We start from the raw sequence: 22547 nt of genomic DNA, 5'->3' as shown, positions 1-22547 counted from the left end.
CCCTGTCGTTCCTGTCTTCTCTGTCGTCCCTGTCTTCTCTGTCGTCCCTGTCTTCTGTCGTCCCTGTCGTCCCTGTCTTCTCTGTCGTCCCTGTCTTCTCTGTCGTCCCTGTCTTCTCTGTCGTCCCTGTCTTCTCTGTCTTCTCTGTCGTCCCTGTCTTCTCTGTCGTTCCTGTCTTCTCTGTCGTTCCTGTCTTCTCTGTCGTCCCTGTCTTCTCTGTCGTCCCTGTCTTCTCTGTCGTCCCTGTCTTCTGTCGTCCCTGTCGTCCCTGTCTTCTCTGTCGTCCCTGTCTTCTCTGTCTTCTCTGTCGTCCCTGTCTTCTCTGTCGTCCCTGTCTTCTCTGTCGTCCCTGTCTTCTCTGTCGTCCCTGTCTTCTCTGTCGTCCCTGTCGTCTCTGTCGTCCCTGTCGTCCCTGTCTTCTCTGTCGTTCCTGTCTTCCCTGTCGTCCCTGTCTTCCCTGTCGTCCCTGTCTTCTCTGTCGTCCCTGTCTTCTCTGTCGTTCCCGTCGTCTCTGTCGTCCCTGTCTTCTCTGTCTTCTCTGTCTTCCCTTTTGTCCCTGTCTTCTGTCGTCCCCGTCTTCTCTGTCGTCCCTGTCTTCCCCGTCTTCTCTGTCGTCCCTGTCTTCTCTGTCTTCTCTGTCTTCCCTTTTGTCCCTGTCTTCTGTCGTCCCCGTCTTCTCTGTCGTCCCTGTCTTCCCTGTCGTCACTGTCTTCCCGGTCGTCTCTGTCTTCCCTGTCGTCCCTGTCTTCCCCGTCTTCTCTGTCGTTCCCGTCTTCCCTGTCGTCACTGTCTTCCCGGTCGTCTCCGTCGTCCCTGTCTTCTCCGTCGTCCCCGTCTTCACTGTCGCCCCCGTCTTCACTGTCGCCCCCGTCTTCACCGTCTTCACTGTCGCCCCCGTCTTCACCGTCTTCACTGTCGCCCCCGTCTTCACTGTCGTCCCCGTCTTCACTGTCGTCCCCGTCTTCTCTGTCGTCCCCGTCTTCTCTGTCGTTCCCGTCTTCCCTGTCGTCACTGTCTTCCCGGTCGTCTCTGTCTTCCCTGTCGTCCCAGTCTTCCCCGTCTTCTCTGTCGTTCCCGTCTTCCCTGTCTTCTCTGTCGTCACTGTCTTCCCGGTCGTCTCCGTCGTCCCTGTCTTCACTGTCGTCCCCGTCTTCACTGTCGTCCCCGTCTTCACTGTCGTCCCCGTCTTCTCTGTCGTCCCCGTCTTCTCTGTCGTTCCCGTCTTCCTTGTCTTCTCTGTCGTCACTGTCTTCCCGGTCGTCTCCGTCGTCCCTGTCTTCTCTGTCGTCCCCGTCTTCTCTGTCGTTCCCGTCTTCCCTGTCTTCTCTGTCGTCACTGTCTTCCCGGTCGTCTCCGTCGTCCCTGTCTTCTCCGTCGTCCCCGTCTTCTCTGTCGTTCCCGTCTTCCCTGTCGTCTCTGTCTTCCCGGTCGTCTCTGTCTTCCCTGTCGTCCCTGTCTTCTCTGTCTTCCCTGTCTTCTCTGTCGTCCCCGTCTTCTCTGTCGTCCCCGTCTTCTCTGTCGTTCCCGTCTTCTCTGTCGTTCCCGTCTTCTCGGTCGTCTCTGTCTTCTCTGTCTTCTCTGTCTTCTCTGTCTTCTCTGTCGTTCCTGTCTTCCCTGTCGTCCCTGTCTTCCCTGTCGTCCTTGTCTTCTCTGTCGTCCCTGTCTTCTCTGTCGTCCCTGTCTTCTCTGTCGTCCCTGTCTTCTGTCGTCCCTGTCGTCCCTGTCTTCTCTGTCGTCCCCGTCTTCTCTGTCGTTCCCGTCTTCCCTGTCTTCTCTGTCTTCTCTGTCTTCTCTGTCGTTCCTGTCTTCCCTGTCGTCCCTGTCGTCCCTGTCTTCTCTGTCGTCCCTGTCTTCTCTGTCGTCCCTGTCTTCTCTGTCGTCCCTGTCTTCTGTCGTCCCTGTCGTCCCTGTCTTCTCTGTCGTCCCCGTCTTCTCTGTCGTTCCCGTCTTCCCTGTCTTCTCTGTCGTCTCTGTCTTCCCGGTCGTCTCTGTCTTCCCTGTCGTCCCTGTCTTCTCTGTCTTCCCTGTCTTCTCTGTCGTCCCCGTCTTCTCTGTCGTTCCCGTCTTCTCTGTCGTTCCCGTCTTCTCGGTCGTCTCTGTCTTCCCTGTCTTCTCTGTCTTCTCTGTCTTCTCTGTCGTTCCTGTCTTCCCTGTCGTCCCTGTCTTCCCTGTCGTCCCTGTCTTCTCTGTCGTCCCTGTCTTCTCTGTCGTCCCTGTCTTCTCTGTCGTCCCTGTCTTCTGTCGTCCCTGTCGTCCCTGTCTTCTCTGTCGTCCCTGTCTTCTCTGTCGTCCCTGTCTTCTGTCGTCCCTGTCGTCCCTGTCTTCTCTGTCGTCCCTGTCTTCTCTGTCGTCCCTGTCTTCTCTGTCTTCTCTGTCGTCCCTGTCTTCTCTGTCGTCCCTGTCTTCTCTGTCGTCCCTGTCTTCTGTCGTCCCTGTCGTCCCTGTCTTCTCTGTCTTCTCTGTCGTCCCTGTCGTCCCTGTCTTCTCTGTCGTCCCTGTCTTCTCTGTCGTCCCTGTCTTCTCTGTCTTCTCTGTCGTCCCTGTCGTCTCTGTCGTCCCTGTCTTCTGTCTTCCCTGTCTTCTCTGTCGTCTCTGTCTTCCCGGTCTTCTCTGTCTTCCCTGTCTTCTCTGTCGTCCCCGTCTTCTCTGTCGTCCCCGTCTTCTCTGTCGTTCCCGTCTTCTCTGTCGTTCCCGTCTTCTCGGTCGTCTCTGTCTTCCCTGTCTTCTCTGTCTTCTCTGTCGTCTCTGTCTTCCCCGTCTTCTCTGTCGTCCCCGTCTTCTCTGTCGTTCCCGTCTTCTCTGTCGTTCCCGTCTTCTCGGTCGTCTCTGTCTTCCCTGTCTTCTCTGTCTTCTCTGTCTTCTCTGTCTTCTCTGTCTTCTCTGTCGTTCCTGTCTTCCCTGTCTTCCCTGTCGTCCCCGTCTTCTCTGTCGTCCCTGTCTTCTCTGTCGTCCCTGTCTTCTCTGTCGTCCCTGTCTTCTGTCGTCCCTGTCTTCTCTGTCGTCCCTGTCTTCTGTCGTCCCTGTCTTCTGTCGTCCCTGTCTTCTCTGTCGTCCCTGTCTTCTCTGTCGTCCCTGTCTTCTGTCGTCCCTGTCGTCCCTGTCTTCTCTGTCGTCCCTGTCTTCTCTGTCGTCCCTGTCTTCTCTGTCGTCCCTGTCTTCTCTGTCTTCTCTGTCGTCCCTGTCTTCTCTGTCGTCCCTGTCTTCTCTGTCGTCCCTGTCTTCTCTGTCTTCTCTGTCGTCCCTGTCTTCTCTGTCGTTCCTGTCTTCCCTGTCGTCCCTGTCTTCCCTGTCGTCCCTGTCTTCTCTGTCGTCCCTGTCTTCTCTGTCGTCCCTGTCTTCTCTGTCGTCCCTGTCTTCTGTCGTCCCTGTCTTCTCTGTCGTCCCTGTCTTCTCTGTCGTCCCTGTCTTCTCTGTCTTCTCTGTCGTCCCTGTCTTCTCTGTCGTCCCTGTCTTCTCTGTCGTTCCTGTCTTCCCTGTCGTTCCTGTCTTCTCTGTCGTCCCTGTCTTCTCTGTCGTCCCTGTCTTCTGTCGTCCCTGTCGTCCCTGTCTTCTCTGTCGTCCCTGTCTTCTCTGTCGTCCCTGTCTTCTCTGTCGTCCCTGTCTTCTCTGTCTTCTCTGTCGTCCCTGTCTTCTCTGTCGTTCCTGTCTTCTCTGTCGTTCCTGTCTTCTCTGTCGTCCCTGTCTTCTCTGTCGTCCCTGTCTTCTCTGTCGTCCCTGTCTTCTGTCGTCCCTGTCGTCCCTGTCTTCTCTGTCGTCCCTGTCTTCTCTGTCTTCTCTGTCGTCCCTGTCTTCTCTGTCGTCCCTGTCTTCTCTGTCGTCCCTGTCTTCTCTGTCGTCCCTGTCTTCTCTGTCGTCCCTGTCGTCTCTGTCGTCCCTGTCGTCCCTGTCTTCTCTGTCGTTCCTGTCTTCCCTGTCGTCCCTGTCTTCCCTGTCGTCCCTGTCTTCTCTGTCGTCCCTGTCTTCTCTGTCGTTCCCGTCGTCTCTGTCGTCCCTGTCTTCTCTGTCTTCTCTGTCTTCCCTTTTGTCCCTGTCTTCTGTCGTCCCCGTCTTCTCTGTCGTCCCTGTCTTCCCCGTCTTCTCTGTCGTCCCTGTCTTCTCTGTCTTCTCTGTCTTCCCTTTTGTCCCTGTCTTCTGTCGTCCCCGTCTTCTCTGTCGTCCCTGTCTTCCCTGTCGTCACTGTCTTCCCGGTCGTCTCTGTCTTCCCTGTCGTCCCTGTCTTCCCCGTCTTCTCTGTCGTTCCCGTCTTCCCTGTCGTCACTGTCTTCCCGGTCGTCTCCGTCGTCCCTGTCTTCTCCGTCGTCCCCGTCTTCACTGTCGCCCCCGTCTTCACTGTCGCCCCCGTCTTCACCGTCTTCACTGTCGCCCCCGTCTTCACCGTCTTCACTGTCGCCCCCGTCTTCACTGTCGTCCCCGTCTTCACTGTCGTCCCCGTCTTCTCTGTCGTCCCCGTCTTCTCTGTCGTTCCCGTCTTCCCTGTCGTCACTGTCTTCCCGGTCGTCTCTGTCTTCCCTGTCGTCCCAGTCTTCCCCGTCTTCTCTGTCGTTCCCGTCTTCCCTGTCTTCTCTGTCGTCACTGTCTTCCCGGTCGTCTCCGTCGTCCCTGTCTTCACTGTCGTCCCCGTCTTCACTGTCGTCCCCGTCTTCTCTGTCGTTCCCGTCTTCCTTGTCTTCTCTGTCGTCACTGTCTTCCCGGTCGTCTCCGTCGTCCCTGTCTTCTCTGTCGTCCCCGTCTTCTCTGTCGTTCCCGTCTTCCCTGTCTTCTCTGTCGTCACTGTCTTCCCGGTCGTCTCCGTCGTCCCTGTCTTCTCCGTCGTCCCCGTCTTCTCTGTCGTTCCCGTCTTCCCTGTCGTCTCTGTCTTCCCGGTCGTCTCTGTCTTCCCTGTCGTCCCTGTCTTCTCTGTCTTCCCTGTCTTCTCTGTCGTCCCCGTCTTCTCTGTCGTCCCCGTCTTCTCTGTCGTTCCCGTCTTCTCTGTCTTCTCTGTCGTCCCTGTCTTCTCTGTCGTCCCTGTCTTCTCTGTCGTCCCTGTCTTCTCTGTCGTCCCTGTCTTCTGTCGTCCCTGTCGTCCCTGTCTTCTCTGTCGTCCCCGTCTTCTCTGTCGTTCCCGTCTTCCCTGTCTTCTCTGTCGTCTCTGTCTTCCCGGTCGTCTCTGTCTTCCCTGTCGTCCCTGTCTTCTCTGTCTTCCCTGTCTTCTCTGTCGTCCCCGTCTTCTCTGTCGTCCCCGTCTTCTCTGTCGTTCCCGTCTTCTCTGTCGTTCCCGTCTTCTCGGTCGTCTCTGTCTTCCCTGTCTTCTCTGTCTTCTCTGTCGTTCCTGTCTTCCCTGTCGTCCCTGTCTTCCCTGTCTTCCCTGTCGTCCCTGTCTTCCCTGTCGTCCTTGTCTTCTCTGTCGTCCCTGTCTTCTGTCGTCCCTGTCGTCCCTGTCTTCTCTGTCGTCCCTGTCTTCTCTGTCGTCCCTGTCTTCTCTGTCGTCCCTGTCTTCTCTGTCTTCTCTGTCGTCCCTGTCTTCTCTGTCGTCCCTGTCTTCTCTGTCGTCCCTGTCTTCTCTGTCTTCTCTGTCGTCCCTGTCTTCTCTGTCGTTCCTGTCTTCCCTGTCGTCCCTGTCTTCCCTGTCGTCCCTGTCTTCTCTGTCGTCCCTGTCTTCTCTGTCGTCCCTGTCTTCTCTGTCGTCCCTGTCTTCTGTCGTCCCTGTCTTCTCTGTCGTCCCTGTCTTCTCTGTCGTCCCTGTCTTCTCTGTCTTCTCTGTCGTCCCTGTCTTCTCTGTCGTCCCTGTCTTCCCTGTCGTTCCTGTCTTCTCTGTCGTCCCTGTCTTCTCTGTCGTCCCTGTCTTCTGTCGTCCCTGTCGTCCCTGTCTTCTCTGTCGTCCCTGTCTTCTCTGTCGTCCCTGTCTTCTCTGTCTTCTCTGTCGTCCCTGTCTTCTCTGTCGTCCCTGTCTTCTCTGTCGTCCCTGTCTTCTCTGTCGTCCCTGTCTTCTGTCGTCCCTGTCGTCCCTGTCTTCTCTGTCGTCCCCGTCTTCTCTGTCGTTCCCGTCTTCCCTGTCTTCTCTGTCGTCTCTGTCTTCCCGGTCGTCTCTGTCTTCCCTGTCGTCCCTGTCTTCTCTGTCTTCCCTGTCTTCTCTGTCGTCCCCGTCTTCTCTGTCGTCCCCGTCTTCTCTGTCGTTCCCGTCTTCTCTGTCGTTCCCGTCTTCTCGGTCGTCTCTGTCTTCCCTGTCTTCTCTGTCTTCTCTGTCTTCTCTGTCGTTCCTGTCTTCCCTGTCGTCCCTGTCTTCCCTGTCTTCCCTGTCGTCCCTGTCTTCCCTGTCGTCCTTGTCTTCTCTGTCGTCCCTGTCTTCTCTGTCGTCCCTGTCTTCTCTGTCGTCCCTGTCTTCTGTCGTCCCTGTCGTCCCTGTCTTCTCTGTCGTCCCCGTCTTCTCTGTCGTTCCCGTCTTCCCTGTCTTCTCTGTCGTCTCTGTCTTCCCGGTCGTCTCTGTCTTCCCTGTCGTCCCTGTCTTCTCTGTCTTCCCTGTCTTCTCTGTCGTCCCCGTCTTCTCTGTCGTCCCCGTCTTCTCTGTCGTTCCCGTCTTCTCTGTCGTTCCCGTCTTCTCGGTCGTCTCTGTCTTCCCTGTCTTCTCTGTCTTCTCTGTCTTCTCTGTCTTCTCTGTCGTTCCTGTCTTCCCTGTCGTCCCTGTCGTCCCTGTCTTCTCTGTCGTCCCTGTCTTCTCTGTCGTCCCTGTCTTCTCTGTCGTCCCTGTCTTCTGTCGTCCCTGTCGTCCCTGTCTTCTCTGTCGTCCCCGTCTTCTCTGTCGTTCCCGTCTTCCCTGTCTTCTCTGTCGTCTCTGTCTTCCCGGTCGTCTCTGTCTTCCCTGTCGTCCCTGTCTTCTCTGTCTTCCCTGTCTTCTCTGTCGTCCCCGTCTTCTCTGTCGTCCCCGTCTTCTCTGTCGTTCCCGTCTTCTCTGTCGTTCCCGTCTTCTCGGTCGTCTCTGTCTTCCCTGTCTTCTCTGTCTTCTCTGTCTTCTCTGTCGTTCCTGTCTTCCCTGTCGTCCCTGTCTTCCCTGTCTTCCCTGTCGTCCCTGTCTTCTCTGTCGTCCCTGTCTTCTCTGTCGTCCCTGTCTTCTCTGTCGTCCCTGTCTTCTGTCGTCCCTGTCGTCCCTGTCTTCTCTGTCGTCCCTGTCTTCTCTGTCGTCCCTGTCTTCTCTGTCGTCCCTGTCTTCTGTCGTCCCTGTCGTCCCTGTCTTCTCTGTCGTCCCTGTCTTCTCTGTCGTCCCTGTCTTCTCTGTCTTCTCTGTCGTCCCTGTCTTCTCTGTCGTCCCTGTCTTCTCTGTCGTCCCTGTCTTCTGTCGTCCCTGTCGTCCCTGTCTTCTCTGTCTTCTCTGTCGTCCCTGTCGTCCCTGTCTTCTCTGTCGTCCCTGTCTTCTCTGTCGTCCCTGTCTTCTCTGTCTTCTCTGTCGTCCCTGTCGTCTCTGTCTTCTGTCTTCCCTGTCTTCTCTGTCGTCTCTGTCTTCCCGGTCTTCTCTGTCTTCCCTGTCTTCTCTGTCGTCCCCGTCTTCTCTGTCGTCCCCGTCTTCTCTGTCGTTCCCGTCTTCTCTGTCGTTCCCGTCTTCTCGGTCGTCTCTGTCTTCCCTGTCTTCTCTGTCTTCTCTGTCGTCTCTGTCTTCCCCGTCTTCTCTGTCGTCCCCGTCTTCTCTGTCGTTCCCGTCTTCTCTGTCGTTCCCGTCTTCTCGGTCGTCTCTGTCTTCCCTGTCTTCTCTGTCTTCTCTGTCTTCTCTGTCTTCTCTGTCGTTCCTGTCTTCCCCGTCTTCCCTGTCGTCCCCGTCTTCTCTGTCGTCCCTGTCTTCTCTGTCGTCCCTGTCTTCTCTGTCGTCCCTGTCTTCTGTCGTCCCTGTCTTCTCTGTCGTCCCTGTCTTCTGTCGTCCCTGTCTTCTGTCGTCCCTGTCTTCTCTGTCGTCCCTGTCTTCTCTGTCGTCCCTGTCTTCTGTCGTCCCTGTCGTCCCTGTCTTCTCTGTCGTCCCTGTCTTCTCTGTCTTCTCTGTCGTCCCTGTCTTCTCTGTCGTCCCTGTCTTCTCTGTCGTCCCTGTCTTCTCTGTCTTCTCTGTCGTCCCTGTCTTCTCTGTCGTTCCTGTCTTCCCTGTCGTCCCTGTCTTCCCTGTCGTCCCTGTCTTCTCTGTCGTCCCTGTCTTCTCTGTCGTCCCTGTCTTCTCTGTCGTCCCTGTCTTCTCTGTCGTCCCTGTCTTCTGTCTTCTCTGTCGTCCCTGTCTTCTCTGTCGTCCCTGTCTTCTGTCGTCCCTGTCGTCCCTGTCTTCTCTGTCGTCCCTGTCTTCTCTGTCTTCTCTGTCTTCTCTGTCGTCCCTGTCTTCTCTGTCGTCCCTGTCTTCTGTCGTCCCTGTCGTCCCTGTCTTCTCTGTCGTCCCTGTCTTCTCTGTCGTCCCTGTCTTCTCTGTCTTCTCTGTCGTCCCTGTCTTCTCTGTCGTCCCTGTCTTCTCTGTCGTCCCTGTCTTCTCTGTCGTCCCTGTCTTCTGTCGTCCCTGTCGTCCCTGTCTTCTCTGTCGTCCCCGTCTTCTCTGTCGTTCCCGTCTTCCCTGTCTTCTCTGTCGTCTCTGTCTTCCCGGTCGTCTCTGTCTTCCCTGTCGTCCCTGTCTTCTCTGTCTTCCCTGTCTTCTCTGTCGTCCCTGTCGTCCCTGTCTTCCCTGTCTTCCCTGTCGTCCCTGTCTTCCCTGTCTTCTCTGTCGTCCCTGTCTTCTCTGTCGTCCCTGTCTTCTCTGTCGTCCCTGTCGTCCCTGTCTTCTCTGTCGTCCCTGTCTTCTCTGTCGTCCCTGTCTTCTCTGTCTTCTCTGTCGTCCCTGTCTTCTCTGTCGTCCCTGTCTTCTCTGTCGTCTCTGTCTTCCCTGTCGTCCCTGTCTTCTCTGTCTTCTCTGTCTTCTCTGTCGTCCCCGTCTTCTCTGTCGTTCCCGTCTTCTCTGTCGTTCCCGTCTTCTCGGTCGTCTCTGTCTTCCCTGTCTTCTCTGTCTTCTCTGTCTTCTCTGTCGTTCCTGTCTTCCCTGTCGTCCCTGTCGTCCCTGTCTTCTCTGTCGTCCCTGTCTTCTCTGTCGTCCCTGTCTTCTCTGTCGTCCCTGTCTTCTGTCGTCCCTGTCGTCCCTGTCTTCTCTGTCGTCCCCGTCTTCTCTGTCGTTCCCGTCTTCCCTGTCTTCTCTGTCGTCTCTGTCTTCCCGGTCGTCTCTGTCTTCCCTGTCGTCCCTGTCTTCTCTGTCTTCCCTGTCTTCTCTGTCGTCCCCGTCTTCTCTGTCGTCCCCGTCTTCTCTGTCGTTCCCGTCTTCTCTGTCGTTCCCGTCTTCTCGGTCGTCTCTGTCTTCCCTGTCTTCTCTGTCTTCTCTGTCTTCTCTGTCGTTCCTGTCTTCCCTGTCGTCCCTGTCTTCCCTGTCTTCCCTGTCGTCCCTGTCTTCTCTGTCGTCCCTGTCTTCTCTGTCGTCCCTGTCTTCTCTGTCGTCCCTGTCTTCTGTCGTCCCTGTCGTCCCTGTCTTCTCTGTCGTCCCTGTCTTCTCTGTCGTCCCTGTCTTCTCTGTCGTCCCTGTCTTCTGTCGTCCCTGTCGTCCCTGTCTTCTCTGTCGTCCCTGTCTTCTCTGTCGTCCCTGTCTTCTCTGTCTTCTCTGTCGTCCCTGTCTTCTCTGTCGTCCCTGTCTTCTCTGTCGTCCCTGTCTTCTGTCGTCCCTGTCGTCCCTGTCTTCTCTGTCTTCTCTGTCGTCCCTGTCGTCCCTGTCTTCTCTGTCGTCCCTGTCTTCTCTGTCGTCCCTGTCTTCTCTGTCTTCTCTGTCGTCCCTGTCGTCTCTGTCTTCTGTCTTCCCTGTCTTCTCTGTCGTCTCTGTCTTCCCGGTCTTCTCTGTCTTCCCTGTCTTCTCTGTCGTCCCCGTCTTCTCTGTCGTCCCCGTCTTCTCTGTCGTTCCCGTCTTCTCTGTCGTTCCCGTCTTCTCGGTCGTCTCTGTCTTCCCTGTCTTCTCTGTCTTCTCTGTCGTCTCTGTCTTCCCCGTCTTCTCTGTCGTCCCCGTCTTCTCTGTCGTTCCCGTCTTCTCTGTCGTTCCCGTCTTCTCGGTCGTCTCTGTCTTCCCTGTCTTCTCTGTCTTCTCTGTCTTCTCTGTCTTCTCTGTCTTCTCTGTCGTTCCTGTCTTCCCCGTCTTCCCTGTCGTCCCCGTCTTCTCTGTCGTCCCTGTCTTCTCTGTCGTCCCTGTCTTCTCTGTCGTCCCTGTCTTCTGTCGTCCCTGTCTTCTCTGTCGTCCCTGTCTTCTGTCGTCCCTGTCTTCTGTCGTCCCTGTCTTCTCTGTCGTCCCTGTCTTCTCTGTCGTCCCTGTCTTCTGTCGTCCCTGTCTTCTCTGTCGTCCCTGTCTTCTCTGTCGTCCCTGTCTTCTCTGTCGTCCCTGTCTTCTCTGTCTTCTCTGTCGTCCCTGTCTTCTCTGTCGTCCCTGTCTTCTCTGTCGTCCCTGTCTTCTCTGTCTTCTCTGTCGTCCCTGTCTTCTCTGTCGTTCCTGTCTTCCCTGTCGTCCCTGTCTTCCCTGTCGTCCCTGTCTTCTCTGTCGTCCCTGTCTTCTCTGTCGTCCCTGTCTTCTCTGTCGTCCCTGTCTTCTGTCGTCCCTGTCTTCTCTGTCGTCCCTGTCTTCTCTGTCGTCCCTGTCTTCTCTGTCTTCTCTGTCGTCCCTGTCTTCTCTGTCGTCCCTGTCTTCTCTGTCGTTCCTGTCTTCCCTGTCGTTCCTGTCTTCTCTGTCGTCCCTGTCTTCTCTGTCGTCCCTGTCTTCTGTCGTCCCTGTCGTCCCTGTCTTCTCTGTCGTCCCTGTCTTCTCTGTCGTCCCTGTCTTCTCTGTCTTCTCTGTCGTCCCTGTCTTCTCTGTCGTTCCTGTCTTCTCTGTCGTTCCTGTCTTCTCTGTCGTCCCTGTCTTCTCTGTCGTCCCTGTCTTCTCTGTCGTCCCTGTCTTCTCTGTCGTCCCTGTCTTCTGTCGTCCCTGTCGTCCCTGTCTTCTCTGTCGTCCCTGTCTTCTCTGTCTTCTCTGTCGTCCCTGTCTTCTCTGTCGTCCCTGTCTTCTCTGTCGTCCCTGTCTTCTCTGTCGTCCCTGTCTTCTCTGTCGTCCCTGTCGTCTCTGTCGTCCCTGTCTTCTCTGTCGTTCCTGTCTTCCCTGTCGTCCCTGTCTTCCCTGTCGTCCCTGTCTTCTCTGTCGTCCCTGTCTTCTCTGTCGTCCCTGTCTTCTCTGTCGTTCCCGTCTTCTCTGTCGTCCCTGTCTTCTCGGTCGTCTCTGTCTTCCCTGTCTTCTCTGTCGTCTCTGTCTTCTCTGTCGTTCCTGTCTTCCCTGTCTTCTCTGTCGTCCCTGTCGTCCCTGTCTTCTCTGTCGTCCCTGTCTTCTCTGTCGTCCCTGTCTTCTCTGTCGTCCCTGTCTTCTGTCGTCCCTGTCGTCCCTGTCTTCTCTGTCGTCCCTGTCTTCTCTGTCGTCCCTGTCTTCTCTGTCGTCCCTGTCTTCTGTCGTCCCTGTCGTCCCTGTCTTCTCTGTCGTCCCTGTCTTCTCTGTCGTCCCTGTCTTCTCTGTCGTCCCTGTCTTCTGTCGTCCCTGTCGTCCCTGTCTTCTCTGTCGTCCCTGTCTTCTCTGTCGTCCCTGTCTTCTCTGTCGTCCCTGTCTTCTGTCGTCCCTGTCGTCCCTGTCTTCTCTGTCGTCCCTGTCTTCTCTGTCGTCCCTGTCTTCTGTCTTCTCTGTCGTCCCTGTCTTCTCTGTCGTCCCTGTCTTCTGTCGTCCCTGTCGTCCCTGTCTTCTCTGTCGTCCCTGTCTTCTCTGTCGTCCCTGTCTTCTCTGTCGTCCCTGTCTTCTCTGTCTTCTCTGTCGTCCCTGTCTTCTCTGTCGTCCCTGTCTTCTCTGTCGTCCCTGTCTTCTCTGTCGTTCCTGTCTTCCCTGTCGTCCCTGTCTTCCCTGTCGTCCCTGTCTTCTCTGTCGTCCCTGTCTTCTCTGTCGTCCCTGTCTTCTCTGTCGTCCCTGTCTTCTGTCGTCCCTGTCTTCTCTGTCGTCCCTGTCTTCTCTGTCGTCCCTGTCTTCTCTGTCTTCTCTGTCGTCCCTGTCTTCTCTGTCGTCCCTGTCTTCTCTGTCGTTCCTGTCTTCCCTGTCGTTCCTGTCTTCTCTGTCGTCCCTGTCTTCTCTGTCGTCCCTGTCTTCTGTCGTCCCTGTCGTCCCTGTCTTCTCTGTCGTCCCTGTCTTCTCTGTCGTCCCTGTCTTCTCTGTCTTCTCTGTCGTCCCTGTCTTCTCTGTCGTCCCTGTCTTCTCTGTCGTTCCTGTCTTCTCTGTCGTCCCTGTCTTCTCTGTCGTCCCTGTCTTCTCTGTCGTCCCTGTCTTCTCTGTCGTCCCTGTCTTCTGTCGTCCCTGTCGTCCCTGTCTTCTCTGTCGTCCCTGTCTTCTCTGTCTTCTCTGTCGTCCCTGTCTTCTCTGTCGTCCCTGTCTTCTCTGTCGTCCCTGTCTTCTCTGTCGTCCCTGTCTTCTCTGTCGTCCCTGTCGTCCCTGTCGTCCCTGTCGTCCCTGTCTTCTCTGTCGTTCCTGTCTTCCCTGTCGTCCCTGTCTTCCCTGTCGTCCCTGTCTTCTCTGTCGTCCCTGTCTTCTCTGTCGTCCCTGTCTTCTCTGTCGTTCCCGTCTTCTCTGTCGTCCCTGTCTTCTCGGTCGTCTCTGTCTTCCCTGTCTTCTCTGTCGTCTCTGTCTTCTCTGTCGTTCCTGTCTTCCCTGTCTTCTCTGTCGTCCCTGTCGTCCCTGTCTTCTCTGTCGTCCCTGTCTTCTCTGTCGTCCCTGTCTTCTCTGTCGTCCCTGTCTTCTCTGTCGTCCCTGTCTTCTCTGTCGTCCCTGTCTTCTGTCGTCCCTGTCGTCCCTGTCTTCTGTCGTCCCTGTCGTCCCTGTCTTCTCTGTCGTCCCTGTCTTCTCTGTCGTCCCTGTCTTCTGTCGTCCCTGTCGTCCCTGTCTTCTCTGTCGTCCCTGTCTTCTCTGTCGTCCCTGTCTTCTCTGTCGTCCCTGTCGTCCCTGTCTTCTCTGTCGTCCCTGTCTTCTCTGTCGTCCCTGTCTTCTCTGTCGTCCCTGTCTTCTCTGTCGTCCCTGTCTTCTGTCGTCCCTGTCGTCCCTGTCTTCTCTGTCGTCCCTGTCTTCTCTGTCGTCCCTGTCTTCTCTGTCGTCCCTGTCTTCTGTCGTCCCTGTCGTCCCTGTCTTCTCTGTCGTCCCTGTCTTCTCTGTCGTCCCTGTCTTCTCTGTCTTCTCTGTCGTCCCTGTCTTCTCTGTCGTCCCTGTCTTCTCTGTCGTCCCTGTCTTCTGTCGTCCCTGTCGTCCCTGTCTTCTCTGTCTTCTCTGTCGTCCCTGTCTTCTCTGTCGTCCCTGTCTTCTCTGTCGTCCCTGTCTTCTCTGTCTTCTCTGTCGTCCCTGTCGTCTCTGTCGTCCCTGTCTTCTGTCTTCCCTGTCTTCTCTGTCGTCTCTGTCTTCCCGGTCTTCTCTGTCTTCCCTGTCTTCTCTGTCGTCCCCGTCTTCTCTGTCGTCCCCGTCTTCTCTGTCGTTCCCGTCTTCTCGGTCGTCTCTGTCTTCCCTGTCTTCTCTGTCTTCTCTGTCGTCTCTGTCTTCCCGGTCTTCTCTGTCTTCCCTGTCTTCTCTGTCGTCCCCGTCTTCTCTGTCGTCCCCGTCTTCTCTGTCGTTCCCGTCTTCTCTGTCGTTCCCGTCTTCTCGGTCGTCTCTGTCTTCCCTGTCTTCTCTGTCTTCTCTGTCTTCTCTGTCTTCTCTGTCTTCTCTGTCGTTCCTGTCTTCCCTGTCTTCCCTGTCGTCCCTGTCTTCTCTGTCGTCCCTGTCTTCTCTGTCGTCCCTGTCTTCTGTCGTCCCTGTCTTCTCTGTCGTCCCTGTCTTCTGTCGTCCCTGTCTTCTGTCGTCCCTGTCTTCTCTGTCGTCCCTGTCTTCTCTGTCGTCCCTGTCTTCTGTCGTCCCTGTCGTCCCCGTCTTCTCTGTCGTTCCCGTCTTCTCGGTCGTCTCTGTCTTCCCTGTCTTCTCTGTCTTCTCTGTCGTCTCTGTCTTCCCTGTCTTCTCTGTCGTCCCTGTCTTCTCTGTCGTCCCTGTCTTCTCTGTCGTCCCTGTCTTCTCTGTCTTCTCTGTCGTCCCTGTCTTCTCTGTCGTTCCTGTCTTCCCTGTCGTCCCTGTCTTCCCTGTCGTCCCTGTCTTCTCTGTCGTCCCTGTCTTCTCTGTCGTCCCTGTCTTCTGTCGTCCCTGTCTTCTCTGTCGTCCCTGTCTTCTCTGTCGTCCCTGTCTTCTCTGTCGTTCCTGTCTTCCCTGTCGTTCCTGTCTTCTCTGTCGTCCCTGTCTTCTCTGTCGTCCCTGTCTTCTGTCGTCCCTGTCGTCCCTGTCTTCTCTGTCGTCCCTGTCTTCTCTGTCGTCCCTGTCTTCTCTGTCTTCTCTGTCGTCCCTGTCTTCTCTGTCGTTCCTGTCTTCTCTGTCGTTCCTGTCTTCTCTGTCGTCCCTGTCTTCTCTGTCGTCCCTGTCTTCTCTGTCGTCCCTGTCTTCTCTGTCGTCCCTGTCGTCCCTGTCTTCTCTGTCGTCCCTGTCTTCTCTGTCTTCTCTGTCGTCCCTGTCTTCTCTGTCGTCCCTGTCTTCTCTGTCGTCCCTGTCTTCTCTGTCGTCCCTGTCGTCTCTGTCGTCCCTGTCGTCCCTGTCTTCTCTGTCGTTCCTGTCTTCCCTGTCGTCCCTGTCTTCCCTGTCGTCCCTGTCTTCTCTGTCGTCCCTGTCTTCTCTGTCGTCCCTGTCTTCTCTGTCGTTCCCGTCTTCTCGGTCGTCTCTGTCTTCCCTGTCTTCTCTGTCGTCTCTGTCTTCTCTGTCGTTCCTGTCTTCCCTGTCTTCTCTGTCGTCCCTGTCGTCCCTGTCTTCTCTGTCGTCCCTGTCTTCTCTGTCGTCCCTGTCTTCTCTGTCGTCCCTGTCTTCTGTCGTCCCTGTCTTCTCTGTCGTCCCTGTCTTCTCTGTCGTCCCTGTCTTCTCTGTCGTCCCTGTCTTCTGTCGTCCCTGTCGTCCCTGTCTTCTCTGTCGTCCCTGTCTTCTCTGTCGTCCCTGTCTTCTCTGTCTTCTCTGTCGTCCCTGTCTTCTCTGTCGTCCCTGTCTTCTCTGTCGTCCCTGTCTTCTCTGTCGTCCCTGTCTTCTCTGTCTTCTCTGTCGTCCCTGTCGTCTCTGTCGTCCCTGTCGTCCCTGTCTTCTCTGTCGTTCCTGTCTTCCCTGTCGTCCCTGTCGTCCCTGTCTTCTCTGTCGTCCCTGTCTTCTCTGTCGTCCCTGTCGTCCCTGTCTTCTCTGTCGTCCCTGTCTTCTGTCGTCCCTGTCGTCCCTGTCTTCTCTGTCGTCCCTGTCTTCTCTGTCGTCCCTGTCTTCTCTGTCGTCCCTGTCTTCTGTCGTCCCTGTCGTCCCTGTCTTCTCTGTCGTCCCTGTCTTCTGTCGTCCCTGTCGTCCCTGTCTTCTCTGTCTTCTGTCGTCCCTGTCTTCTGTCGTCCCTGTCGTCCCTGTCTTCTCTGTCGTCCCTGTCTTCTCTGTCGTCCCTGTCTTCTGTCGTCCCTGTCTTCTCTGTCTTCTCTGTCGTCCCTGTCGTCCCTGTCTTCTCTGTCGTTCCTGTCTTCCCTGTCGTCCCTGTCTTCTCTGTCGTCCCTGTCTTCTCTGTCGTCCCTGTCTTCTCTGTCGTCCCTGTCTTCTGTCGTCCCTGTCTTCTCTGTCGTCCCTGTCTTCTCTGTCGTCCCTGTCTTCTCTGTCGTCCGTCTTCTCTGTCATCCGTCGTCCCTGTCTTCTCTGTCGTCCCTGTCTTCTGTCGTCCCTGTCGTCCCTGTCTTCTCTGTCGTCCCTGTCTTCTCTGTCTTCTCTGTCGTCCCTGTCTTCTCTGTCGTCCCCGTCTTCTCTGTCGTCCCTGTCTTCTGTCGTCCCTGTCTTCTCTGTCGTCCCTGTCTTCTCTGTCGTCCCTGTCTTCTCTGTCTTCTCTGTCGTCCCTGTCTTCTCTGTCGTCCCTGTCTTCTCTGTCGTCCCTGTCTTCTCTGTCGTCCCTGTCTTCTCTGTCGTCCCTGTCTTCTCTGTCGTCCGTCTTCTCTGTCATCCGTCGTCCCTGTCTTCTCTGTCGTCCCTGTCTTCTCTGTCGTCCCTGTCTTCTCTGTCGTCCCTGTCTTCTCTGTCGTCCCTGTCTTCTCTGTCGTCCCTGTCTTCTCTGTCATCCGTCGTCCCTGTCTTCTCTGTCTACATGAATACATGAATATATGCGTGTACTGTGTGTACTGTGTGTACTGTGTGTACTTTGTGTACTGCGTGTACTGGGTGTACTTTGTGTACTGTGTACTTTGTGTACTGCGTGTACTTTGTGTACTGTGTGTACTTTGTGTACTTTGTGTACTGTGTACTTTGTGTACTGCGTGTACTTTGTGTACTGCGTGTACTTTGTGTACTGCGTGTACTTTGTGTACTGCGTGTACTGCGTGTACTGTGTGTACTGCGTGTACTGTGTGTACTGCGTGTACTTTGTGTACTGCGTGTACTGGGTGTACTGCGTGTACTTTGTGTACTGTGTGTACTTTGTGTACTGCGTGTACTGTGTGTACTTTGTGTACTTTGTGTACTGTGTGTACTTTGTGTACTGCGTGTACTGTGTGTACTTTGTGTACTGCGTGTACTTTGTGTACTGTGTGTACTTTGTGTACTGCGTGTACTTTGTGTACTGTGTGTACTTTGTGTACTGCGTGTACTGTGTGTACTTTGTGTACTTTGTGTACTGTGTGTACTTTGTGTACTGCGTGTACTGTGTGTACTTTGTGTACTGCGTGTACTTTGTGTACTGTGTGTACTGCGTGTACTTTGTGTACTGCGTGTACTGTGTGTACTGTGTGTACTTTGTGTACTGCGTGTACTTTGTGTACTGCGTGTACTGCGTGTACTTTGTGTACTGCGTGTACTGCGTGTACTGTGTGTACTGTGTGTACTTTGTGTACTGCGTGTACTGCGTGTACTTTGTGTACTGCGTGTACTGCGTGTACTGCGTGTACTGTGTGTACTTTGTGTACTGTGTGTAATGAGTGTACTGCGTGTACTGCGTGTACTTTGTGTACTGCGTGTACTTTGTGTACTGCGTGTACTGCGTGTACTGTGTGTACTTTGTGTACTGCGTGTACTTTGTGTACTGCGTGTACTGCGTGTACTTTGTGTACTGCGTGTACTGTGTGTACTGTGTGTACTTTGTGTACTGCGTGTACTTTGTGTACTGCGTGTACTGCGTGTACTTTGTGTACTGCGTGTACTGCGTGTACTGTGTGTACTGTGTGTACTTTGTGTACTGCGTGTACTGCGTGTACTTTGTGTACTGCGTGTACTGCGTGTACTGCGTGTACTGTGTGTACTTTGTGTACTGTGTGTAATGAGTGTACTGCGTGTACTGCGTGTACTTTGTGTACTGCGTGTACTTTGTGTACTGCGTGTACTGCGTGTACTGTGTGTACTTTGTGTACTGTGTGTACTGCGTGTACTTTGTGTACTGCGTGTACTGCGTGTACTTTGTGTACTGCGTGTACTTTGTGTACTGCGTGTACTGCGTGTACTGTGTGTACTTTGTGTACTGTGTGTACTTTGTGTACTGCGTGTACTGCGTGTACTTTGTGTACTGTGTGTACTGCATGTCTTACGTTCCGTTGGCGATGCGAGCGTTGAGCGTCCTCTCCTCTCCCAGCAGCCCTTCTCTCAGCGTGTCGCTCAGCAGGACGCTCTGCAGCGCCCTGGTGTCGTCTCCGGCCACTTCCTGTTCCACGTGGAGGATGGAGATGTGAGCCGGGACGCGGAGGTTACGACTGGCCAACATCTTCAACAGCGTCGTCTTCCCCAAACCGTTACGACCAATCACACCGTAGCGCCGGCCCGACGCCAGAGACAGCTCCGCCCCCTGCAGCAGACACCTGGAGACCAACAGGGATTCATTAATGAATATCAGGTCTTCCTTGTTAACAGCATATTGATCGATGGATCATTGATCGATGAATCATTGATCGATGGATCATTGATCGATGAATCATTTATCAACTCACCGTTCTCCAAAGGACACGTCAAAGTTCTCGATGCGGATGTCGTAGCTGCGGTTCTTCCCTGATTGGTCCACTCGGTTGTCCTTCTTACTGCTGGCCTGACTGGCCGACGCCTCCTCCAGGACTCTGTGAGGGACAACACAGGAGGACAGGTAAGAGGAGGACAGGAGGACAGGTGAGGACAGGTGAGGACAGGTACTGACAGTGGGGTGGCAGGCTTCTGGAAGTCCTTCTCGTTGCGGCGGTCATGTTTAGCTCTCAGCTTCGCCTCGGCCTTCTCCAGCTTCTTAGCGTCCACCGTCTGAAGACAGACAGGAAGTGATGCGTTTAATGACAAACTCACATGTTCAGATCCTCCAATCAGAGAACAGCTGTTGTCATCAAAACAGGAAGTCATTCATTAACAGTGACTCACTGTGTTCTGACCACGTTTCATCATCCAGATACCCTGGACGTCCTCTGCTGCACACACTGGACACAGAGACACACACAGTCACATATATATATATATATATATATAAATAATATATAATACAGTCAGGTATATACTGTTACAGTTCAAATACATTAGGTGAGTTTAAATCTAAATGTAATTTATTATTATTATTGTATTATGTTTCTCACCGTTATCTGCAGATATCTGAGAGAGCTGAACGGGAGCATCCAACAACACCTGCCTCTGACCGCCATGATGGTTATTCCTGTTTAACACACGTTATTCCTGTTTAACACACGTTATTCCTGTTTAACACACGTTATTCCTGTTTAACACACGTTATTCCTGTTTAACACACGTTATTCCTGTTTAACACACGTTATTCCTGTTTAACACACGGAACACACGTTATTCCTGTTTAACTGTCCTCTTTCTTACAGTTTTAGAGTGTTGAACATCTGGAGACAGATGTCTCTGACGTCGTCCTCGTTTTTAGTGTCAGCAGACACTCCCTCCAGGAGTCCTCCGACGGCTTCGTAGACCTCCTCCCCATCCTCGAAGTCTGCTCCACAGCTCTCCAGAATACCTGGAAACACACAATCACACATCAGACAGGTGAGCTCAGGTGAGGACTCAGCTGCTGTCACGTGAGGAAGCCCGATCCTCCTCATCCTCTCCAGAACGGCCAAACACACACCTCAAACTGTAATAAACTATTCTTTAAAGATCAACCTGTGAAACCACACCCTTTGTGATGTCACAGCGTACTGACACGCCCAGTGTGATGTCACAGCGTACTGACACGCCCTGTGTGATGTCACAGCGTACTGACACGCCCAGTGTGATGTCACAGCGTACTGACACGCCCTTTGTGATGTCACAGCGTACTGACACGCCCAGTGTGATGTCACAGCGTACTGACACGCCCTGTGTGATGTCACAGCGTACTGACACGCCCAGTGTGATGTCACAGCGTACTGACACGCCCTTTGTGATGTCACAGCGTACTGACACGCCCAGTGTGATGTCACAGCGTACTGACACGCCCTGTGTGATGTCACAGCGTACCGACACGCCCTGTGTGATGTCACAGCGTACCGACACGGCCAGTGTGATGTCACAGCGTACCGACACGCCCAGTGTGATGTCACAGCGTACCGACACGCCCAGTGTGATGTCACAGCGTACTGACACGCCCTGTGTGATGTCACAGCGTACTGACACGCCCAGTGTGATGTCACAGCGTACTGACACGCCCTGTGTGATGTCACAGCGTACTGACACGCCCTTTGTGATGTCACAGCGTACTGACACGCCCAGTGTGATGTCACAGCGTACTGACACGCCCTGTGTGATGTCACAGCGTACTGACACGCCCTGTGTGATGTCACAGCGTACTGACACGCCCAGTGTGATGTCACAGCGTAGTGACACGCCCAGTGTGATGTCACAGCGTACCGACACGCCCAGTGTGATGTCACAGCGTACTGACACGCCCTGTGTGATGTCACAGCGTACTGACACGCCCTGTGTGATGTCACAGCGTACTGACACGCCCTGTGTGATGTCACAGCGTACTGACACGCCCTGTGTGATGTCACAGCGTACTGACACGCCCAGTGTGATGTCACAGCGTACTGACACGCCCAGTGTGATGTCACAGCGTACTGACACGCCCAGTGTGATGTCACAGTGTAGACACAGCCGTAGTACTTTCTATGATACTCCTGTACTTTTTCCTATGTACTTCCTGTAGTACTTCCTACGATACTTCTTGTAGTACTCCTGTACTTTATCCTGTAATACTTCTTGTAGTACTTCCTATGATACTCTTGTACTTTATTTTGTAATACTGCTTGTAGTACTTCCTTTAGTACTTCTTGTACTTCCTATGATATCCCTGTACTTTATCCTGTAATACTTCCAGTAGTACTTCTTGTAGTACTTCCTATAGTACTTCCTATAGTACTTCCTGTACTTTATCCTGAAGTACTACAAGAATAGTACTTCTTGTAGTACTTCCAGTAGTACTTCCTGTAGTATTTCTTGTAGTACTTCTTGTAGTACTTCCAGTAGTACTTTCTGTAGTATTTCTTGTAGTACTTCTTGTAGTACTTCTTGTAGTACTTCCAGTAGTACTTCTTGTAGTACTTCTTGTAGTACTTCCAGTAGTACTTCCAGTAGTACTTCTTGTAGTACTTGCTCTGAGTTGTCGGGGTCTGGTCCAGTCTAACCGGTCTATAGAGCTCAGACTAGGCGGGTTTCAGGTGTCTCTAGCCGGACTGAGCCATGCCGAGCTGCCGGCTAGCCTGTTAGCTCCTGTTAGCTCCTGTTAGCTGTGGAGCAGCTGCTGCCGGCTAACAGAGGACTAGAGGCCGGTGAGAGTCGCTCCTTCAGGCCGGCTCTCAGCGGCTCTGACCCGGCCTCTCACCTGTGATGTAATGGTCCTCTCACCTGTGATGTAGTGGTCCTCTCACCTGTGATGTAATGGTCCTCTCACCTGTGATGTAGACGAAAACTTCCGTGTCGATCTCAGGAAACTCGCTCTTCAGTATCTCCACGTACGTCGCCATGATACCCGGCCCTGGACTCTGCCGCGCACACGCATGCGTCAACATGCGACAGCGCAGGGAATTCTGGGGGATGACGTTTATGTGTCGGTTGTGTTGACGTCAGATGATAAAATACCTCAGATGAGCCAAAACGGAAGGAAAAGTGTTGTGTTTCTGTTATTATATAATATAATATAATACAATACAATACAATACAATATAATATAATACAATACAATACAATATAATATAATATAATATAATACAATAGAATACAATAGAATACAATATAATATAATACAATACAATACAATACAATACAATATAATATAATATAATACAATACAATACAATACAATATAATACAATATAATATAATATAATACAATACAATACAATATAATATAATATAATATAATACAATAGAATACAATAGAATAGAATAGAATATAATACAATACAATACAATACAATACAATACAATATAATATAATATAATACAATACAATACAATATAATATAATATAATATAATACAATACAATACAATATAATATAATATAATATAATATAATATAATACAATACAATACAATATAATATAATATAATATAATAGAATACAATATAATATAATATAATATAATACAATAGAATACAATATAATATAATATAATATAATACAATACAATACAATACAACATAATATAATATAATATAATACAATATAATATAATATAATATAGTACAATGTAATATAATACAATATAATATAATACAATACAATACAATACAGTTTAATATAATAAAATACAATACCATACAATACAATACAATATAATATAATATAATATAATATAATACAATACAGTTTAATACAATACAATACAATACAATACAATACAATACAATATAATATAATACAATATAATATAATATAATATAATACAATACAATACAATACAATACAATACAATATAATATAATATAATATAATATAATATAATATAATACAATACAATACAATACAATATAATATAATATAATATAATATAATATAATATAATACAATACAATACAATACAATATAATATAATATAATATAATACAATAGAATACAATAGAATATAATATAATATAATACAATACAATACAATACAATACAATACAATATAATATAATATAATACAATACAATACAATATAATATAATATAATATAATACAATACAATACAATATAATATAATATAATATAATACAATACAATACAATATAATATAATATAATATAATATAATAGAATACAATAGAATACAATATAATATAATATAATATAATACAATAGAATACAATATAATATAATATAATATAATACAATACAATACAATACAATATAATATAATATAATATAATACAATATATTATAATATAATATAGTATAATGTAATATAATACAATATAATATAATACAATACAATACAATACAGTTTAATATAATAAAATACAATACCATACAATACAATACAATATAATATAATATAATAT

At 51.6% G+C, this 22547-nt stretch overlaps 1 protein-coding gene across 1 annotated transcript in view; it reads right to left on the bottom strand.

Annotated features, from left to right (window-relative positions):
- Positions 1-21107, bottom strand: part of abcf3 (ATP-binding cassette, sub-family F (GCN20), member 3) — a 37853-nt gene extending 16746 nt beyond the window's left edge. Inside the window, exons 1-7 of the mRNA XM_074640855.1 lie at positions 20955-21107; positions 18893-19040; positions 18643-18719; positions 18434-18489; positions 18222-18319; positions 18022-18144; positions 17626-17892 (exon numbers count right to left, since the gene is read on the bottom strand). Of these exons, the coding sequence (XP_074496956.1) occupies positions 17626-17892; positions 18022-18144; positions 18222-18319; positions 18434-18489; positions 18643-18719; positions 18893-19040; positions 20955-21072 (887 nt within the window). The 5' untranslated portion in view covers positions 21073-21107. The remainder of the gene's footprint in view (positions 1-17625; positions 17893-18021; positions 18145-18221; positions 18320-18433; positions 18490-18642; positions 18720-18892; positions 19041-20954) is intronic.
- Between the last annotated feature and the right edge of the window lie 1440 nt (positions 21108-22547).

The sequence above is a fragment of the Sebastes fasciatus genome, chromosome 7 (assembly GCF_043250625.1).
Source record: "Sebastes fasciatus isolate fSebFas1 chromosome 7, fSebFas1.pri, whole genome shotgun sequence".
NCBI classification, from domain to species: Eukaryota; Metazoa; Chordata; class Actinopteri; order Perciformes; family Sebastidae; genus Sebastes; species Sebastes fasciatus.
The sequence above is the reverse complement of the archived record's forward strand: the minus strand, read 5'-3'. Positions and strand labels throughout refer to the sequence as shown.